Below are 7,403 nucleotides of genomic sequence, written 5' to 3' on the forward strand. Positions count from 1 at the left end.
TGGGGGGAGGGGGGCGGAATGCACCCGACCGGAGGCATTTCAAGCTCGAGCACGGGTCATTTTACTCAGCAAGAAGCCTCACTGTGGTCAACAGGGCTTATTCGCCAGGAAAGGCATACAGCAAACTTGCGGCCGCTGCGAGGGTTCGGCATCCAGTGGGGAAGACCGCCAGTGCCCCGACTGTCCAGGTCTCCGACAGCGCAGCTTTGCAGGAGGCCCGGAAGGCGTTCCCCGCCGACTGAGGCACCAATGCAGAAGAAGGGGGCCAGCTTCCCCCTCCGCCAGGCTTTATATGTGGCACTCCAGCCGCCCAAGAAGCAAAAAGCCGCTCCAAAGTTCTTCGTTGGCAGGCTCCCGGGGCGCCCCCTTCTGGGAAAGCCGCGTAAAACCACCCTTCTGAACCCCATGCAGGCAGCCGGGCAGCGCATCCGAGTCGGTAGCCCGCCGCGGAGCCTATGGACGAATCCTGCCGCCGCCACCAAGCAGCTGACCTCTTTTCTCATCCAGGACATTTTGCGCCATGGTGGCGCTGGAGAGGGGGCGCCCAGCACGCGGCTGGAGGCAGCGAGCAGCGCGGAGAAGCAGCGGCAGCAGCAGCAGCAGCAAGGGGCTTCGCTCTTGGACGCAGCCCAAAGGGATATCCTGCCTGCCGGACCCAACAAAGCCCTTGAGCAGTCCTGCGAGGTGGAGGCAGCAGGTAAGGGGCAATGAGCAGGTGGCTTACTGCCCCGCTTCGTGCCTGCTTTAATGCACAAAAAAACTTCCCCCGCAGTAACACGTGAAGGATTTGATGATCTGAACCTGCCCGAGCAACAAATTCTGGTTCACTCGGGTAGGCAGGCTGAGGTGGTAGTAGAATGGGCTAGGATGCAGGTGGCGGATTCCATTCCAACTCTGAATGTTCATTTGCATTTTTTAAAAAATGCCTCTGTGCAAATAGCAGAAGGCAGTGCTGGTGCTGTATAAGGGCAGGCCCTTTGCACAGATTGCACTCACAGGGCAACTAGTTCAATCTGGGCTGCTGTTTGTATCAATCGCTCCCCACACCAAGAACATCAGAAGAAGAGGAGCAATAGACTTTGTGGCCATGGCTCAGTGGTAGAGCATCTGCTTGGTAAGCAGAAGGGTCCCAGAAGGGTCCAGGCAAGTAGGCATGAGAAACCTCAGCCTGAGACCCTGGAGAGTCACTGCCAGTCTGAGTAGACAATACTGACTTTGATGCACCCAGGGTCTGATTCAGTATAAAGCAGCTTCATATGTTCATATGTGGCCTGATAGCTGAGCGACCCAAGGTCTTCAGGTGCTTTTTTTCAGCTTCCAGCAGAAAAAGCTTTGTATTTTTTAACCAAAAATGGAAAAAAGGCCCATTTTGTAATTATTCACTGAAATTGGGTTTTTTGGAGGGGAGGGGTACAAAAAGCAGCAAAATGGTATGGTTATTCTAAAAAGTTTAACCTCTACTGCAAATGAAGCAAGGATCTGGGAAATACAAATTGCAGCAAAGCTATGCCTTATTCCTGCATACTCAGAAGGATGCCCAACTTTGTTGAATGGAATTCACATTCTAGTGAATGTGCAGAGAATGCTTTCAGATGGGGGGTGGTCTTTGGAAGCTCCTGACCAAGGCTTTAGCCCTAGAATGTTCAGTAATCAGACCCAAATATCTCTGAATGATGCTTGGCCGACCAAAGCCATCTTTCCCCTGAAATATGTAGCCAAGAGGAAATGTAAGGTATGGTTTGGGGAATGTGTAAACTGCCTTGTGCAGTTTAGACTGCTGAGGCCAAGTTGGGCGGATATCTTCACGAGACCTGGATTTCACATGCGGTACGATGAGGTGGTAAAATGGCATGTGCCACTTCAGTCTGCAGGTGAGGAATTACTCCCCCCCCAAAAAAAAAAAATCCTTATAAGTAGAAAACTAGCACAGGATGTGGAGGGCTGGGCTAGAAGAATCTTTGATGTGTTAAAAACATTTGTAGGAAGAATGTTTTCTGGGGGGAGCATTAAAATCTAACTCTTTCCATGCTGACACTGCCATCGGATTCTACTTCATAGCCAACCTGAGATCCTTTAACTGGAAGTCCAGGCTCTGAAGCTGGGACTTTTGCACTTAGTGAGCTTTGCCTTAATTCTGCCATTGCCTGTGGCAGGGTTCAAACCTTCATCTCTTGTTCTACCCCACTGAACTGTGGGAGAAGTCACAGTAAGGGGCACTCTAAGGACAGGAATACACAGGATGTTTGAATCCCCTGATTAGGACTCTAGTTCTGTAAATTGATTCCCCAAAGCAGTCCCGGTGTGTGGGCAGCAATCTGGATCAGGGCCATCGTGCAAGATCTCATTCTTCCACAGGGGGTGGGGGAGACAAGCACAATGTGCTTAACCACATTGTGAGAGCCAGTTTGGTGTAGTGGTTAAGTGTGCGGACTCTTATCTGGGAGAACCGGGTTTGATTCCCCACTCCTCCACTTGCACCTGCTAGCATGGCCTTGGGTCAGCCAGAGCTCTGGCAGAGGTTGTCCTTGAAAGGGCAGCTGCTGGGAGAGCCCTCTCCAGCCCCACCCACCTCACAGGGTGTCTGTTGTGGGGGAGGAAGGTAAAGGAGATTGTGAGCCGCTCTGAGACTCTTTGGAGTGGAGGGCGGGATATAAATCCAATATCTTCATCTTCATCTTCAACTGTCTATTTCACTTCCAGAACTGTGCTGGGCCATTTCAGACAAAGGGTTAGGGACATAATTTAACCCTCCCCTTCCCCAGTACTGTGGCCATGATCCAAGTCTACCTGTTTCTGGACTGCTTTTGAGGAACAAATAACTCATCCGAAATTAATTAGTGGAACCCTACCATCATGCATTTAATTTGGCTCTAAGTTGACATGGGTTGATGGTGAGACCCAAAAGGCCCAGCCAGCTCAGACAGTATGTGTGAACATGCCTCAGGTGACTTTTGCAATATGCTGGGGTTTCTGGGCAAAAGCTGAAGGGTTCTGAGCAGATTAGTCTTTGTAGATATTCTCTGAAGATAGGAAGTTTGAAAAACACCATTCTAGAGTGGCCAGCTGCTATATCATGCGAAAATCAGATTTTCAGACCAAGAAACTTGGGGCAAGTATACTGGGATCCCTGCACTCACACAATTTTGCTTCCCTCCCCTCTCACTTTCCTTTGGGACATACTGGATAGTGAGGAGGCATGTCTAAAATATTTGCTTTGAGAGGATTCTTTTCACAGTTGAAAACCCAAATGCCATGTTTCAGGTTCAAGGAGACATTCTGGCTAGTGATAGTCAGAGGCCGGGGTGGGGTGTTGCCTTCCCTAATAATGTGTGGCTAGGCGTATTTGATGGAAGTCATCTGGAGAAAGATTTTATTTGTTTATTGCCAGCAATCTGCATGGCCCTTTACAGAATACAAGACAGATCCTTACTTCAAGGAGCTTACAGCTAAAAACTGAGACAAGGAAGATGACAAGGAGAGGACGGGGGATGAATGGGGGAAGGATATGAGCACCAAGTTCAACATAGAGAAGAGGGGTCCAAGGTGTGATAAATGAAGACCAGAGAGAAGGTTGTAGAAACCAAGGCAAAAGATAGCAGAAGCTTGATCTGCCAGAGCTGTTGTGCTCATAACACAACTGTTAGTGGGACAGAAGCCTTCCCAGGGAGAAAAAGTGACAACCTGGGTTCAGATCCCTACTCTGCAATGGAGCTTGCTAGGAGACCTTGAGCTCTTTCTCAGCCTACTCAACCTCACAGGTTTATTGTGAAGATAAAAGGAGGAGAAACAATAATCACATATGCCACTTGAGCTCCTCAAAGGAAAGGCAGATAAAATATACTAGACATACCAGTATATGTGATAGATACATCGATGAGTCTTTCAGATGCCCCTGCTGCTTTTGGGTCCCTGAAAATTGGTAATGTTGCTGTTAAGAATATTGTTTTCACTTTTTGTGCCTCTTAGATCCACCTGCTGAGACCTGCCTGTCAAACTGTGGGAACCCTTCCAACTCCTTGCCAAACCACCCAAGGCCTCTGAAGCAGCATAAGCGTTCACGTGCTGCTTTTTCTCACACTCAGGTCATAGAGTTGGAAAGGAAGTTCAGTCACCAGAAGTACCTGTCTGCCCCAGAGCGAGCCCACCTGGCCAAGAACCTGAAACTGACAGAAACCCAGGTGAAAATCTGGTTCCAGAACCGACGGTACAAGACGAAGAGGAAGCAGCTGGCCTCTGAACTCAGTGGACTGGATAAGAGCTCTGTTATGCCAGCCTTCAAAGACCATGACTTGGCTCGGGCTTCCCTGGCCCTCTCTGTATATCACAGCTACCAGCACAGCCCATATCTGTATTACTTGAATGGCTGGAGTCCCATCTTGTGGTAACTAGCTTGATTATGCATACTGTATGCATCTGCACCAAAGGACTGTCTATGCTACAGTGGAATAGGTGGCCACCCTGGTTTTGTCATGAGGTATTTGGTATTTCGTCCCACACTGTGCCTTTGCACATGCAAGGGGATGTGCCTGGCACTCTAGATCTCTGAAGATTTGGCTACAAATATGGGTCATATTATGTACAAGAGATTTCCACATCATCGTTTTTAATGCAAATTATACAACTATTATATGAGTACAGGCTAACTGACGAGCTATTGGACAGGACCATGTTCTTTGTTACAGCAATGTTTTTTCTAGGGGCTATTGACTGACAATCATCTGTCTTTTAAGTGACAGTTCTACTACATTTCAATAAATGTGTGCCTTTCTAAAATGCTAACTCATGTGCTTTTTAATTACTAAAGGAAGTGTGTGAGTGAAAACTCCTAATTCAATAAAGACTGCATGCTAAAAGATAGGTTCAGGGGGGTAGCTGTGTTGGTCTGAAGCAGCAGAACAAAGTTTGAGTCCAACGGCACATTTAAGGCCAGAAAGTTTTGTTCAAGGTATAAGCTTTTGTGTGCATGCACACTTCTTCAAGCTTATACCTTAAATAAAACTGTGTTGGGTTTTAAAGGTGCCACTGGGCTTAAACTTTATTCAGCATGATAAAAGATCAGCTTTGTTACGTCCCCTTTCATTGCTTATTGGAGTACCCACAAGAATTAAAACAGCTTTTAAAAATTAGTGTTCACCCTTATGCTCATAAATTCTTTTACATTTTGATTCCATCCCTCCTCCAAGGTGTTCAATATAGTATACACAGGCCTCTCCTACTTCAGTTTAACCTCCCAACAAAAACTCTGTGGGTTGGCTAAGCTGAGAGAAAGAGAGACTGGCCAAAGTCACCTAATGAGCTTCAGTTGGCCTCCAGTAAATAACTAATATCAAGAACTGGGAGAGGATCCTTACTGAGAATGTCATGAGGGGCAGGGGCAATGTGCAGTCATAGTTTCGGGCATTCTGTATTAATGTATGAAGTTGACTTCTAACAAGTCAGACCACTGATCCATTTAGTTTACTCAGGTTTTTAAAAGTCCTACTCACCATCTGTTAACGTGAGATCCTTTAACTGATGGTACCATATTGAACCTGGGACTCTGCCTCCAAAGCATGTACACTACCTCTGTGACAGTGCCCTTCCTCCGTTCATGGAAGGGAACAGGCTTAGCTACTTCCTTGCATGAACTTAACATGCATGCCAAGAGCACGATCTCTGCAACATGCTGAGATTCATCAGAAGATGTGAAAACAGTTCTCTAAAGGCAAAAAGTTTGAAAACTTTGAACTAAAGTTTCAGTGACTGACAGTGCAGGTAAAAGCAGAGGTATGCATTTAGGATTTCACTGTTAGTTACCAGCCTTGAGTCCCAATTATCTGGGGGAAAGAGTTTATAAATAATTTAAATTAATTCATAAAATAGTAACTCTTAAATGTTTGTGGCCTAATTCCTGCTGTGTGTTCTATGACAATTCCATTTTCAGAGTTTTATGTAATTTTTAAATGCAGGGCTAATTTAAGGACAAACTTTGTGTGGTGTTTAGGATCTCTGATCATATCCCCAAACATATTTTAGCTGCATGAAGCAGCCACGGTGGGAGATTATAGATCAGGGCCGTTGATCTGGAAAGAAGGGTTTCACTTCCTCCCTCCTGCCATGCCATTTCTCTGACTGGCAATCCTTCCCCCACACAGAAACATATCTGCCTTAAGGGAAGCCAGGCACAGTAACGGTTGCAAAGGTGGTAGCCTTGATAGTCTATCATAGCAAGATAAATCAGAAGCCCTTAAAGATGAACAGTGTATGAGCTTTCATGAGTTGTACCTCTGAGACACTTTCTTTTTTTCTCTTGTGGGACTCAAAGCCAGGGGGGGATCATTCTTGATTGGGAAAATGCCTTGGTGTCCACTCCTTGGTGCCCTCCACTCTGAATCTCAGAGAGCGGCTCACAATCTCCTTTATCTTCCTCCCCCCTCCCCCTGTGAGGTGGGTGGGGCTGAGAGGACTCTCACAGCAGCTGCCCTTTCAAGGACAACCTCTGCCAGAGCTATGGCTGACCCAAGGCCATGCTAGCAGGTGCAAGTGGAGGAGTGGGGAATCCAGCAGGTTGCGCCACACTACAGTCTCCTGTCTACTTCTGGATAGTTTGTTCCTCAGATTTTTGTTTTTTTTAAAAAAGGGATACACTAACTGTATCAACATAGCTGGAAATGATAATAAAGGGTGACTAAAATCATTAAGGGGCTAGCTTGTCTTCCCAGTAAAGAAAGGTTAGAGTGCTCAGGTTTTTAGTTTGGGGGAGGAGACACGCACACACGCACAGAGTTTCTCATAATAGTAGAACTCTATAATACCCAGTGAAATTGATTGGCACATGTCTAGTATACATCAAGTGTCCTCATCATACCTAAAAGGAGTTAAGCCCTGCTCTTCTTCCCTCATCTTATCTTGCAGTGCACTGTTGCCTCAATTAATTTCCCCCTTGCCTGGCTGCAAAATGATCCAGACTAGATTGCCATGAGGTAGGACAGGGAGAGGAGCAGGGCCTTAACTTCCTCTCCTGTGCACTCCATTTTTACTTAAACTGCACACACACACACATCTTTATATATAAACGGGATCCTACCTACATATCTTACTTGACTTTATTTTTACATTCTTATGAGTTATGATATGAATAAAACCTCCATGTACAGAGACAATCTACCTCTGAAGACCAGATGATGAGCATAAACAAAAGGAGAGGGCCATTGTATTCATGCTTCACTTATTCATGCTTCACTTGGAGACAAAATGCTAGACTAGGAGAAGCTTTGGGTTGATCCTGCAGGCCAGTTCTGCTCATCTTTATGTGGAAGCACAATACGCATACGTAGGATAAATTTAGCACACACTTGTGTTATGTTAATGAGAATTTAGGAAGTTCCCCCTCCAGATTCCACAAAAAACTAATCCCAACAAGT

General features: G+C 46.3%; 1 protein-coding gene across 1 annotated transcript; it reads left to right on the forward strand.

Annotated features, from left to right (window-relative positions):
* Positions 1-405: 405 nt before the first annotated feature.
* NKX3-1 (NK3 homeobox 1) lies at positions 406-4,608 on the forward strand. The gene is made up of 2 exons (XM_060251112.1): positions 406-697; positions 3,967-4,608. The coding sequence occupies exons 1-2, from the start codon at positions 406-408 to the stop codon at positions 4,383-4,385; spliced, it is 711 nt and encodes a 236-aa protein (XP_060107095.1). The 3' UTR covers positions 4,386-4,608.
* Positions 4,609-7,403: the final 2,795 nt, after the last annotated feature.

The sequence above is a fragment of the Heteronotia binoei genome, chromosome 12 (genome assembly GCF_032191835.1).
Source record: "Heteronotia binoei isolate CCM8104 ecotype False Entrance Well chromosome 12, APGP_CSIRO_Hbin_v1, whole genome shotgun sequence".
NCBI classification, from domain to species: Eukaryota; Metazoa; Chordata; class Lepidosauria; order Squamata; family Gekkonidae; genus Heteronotia; species Heteronotia binoei.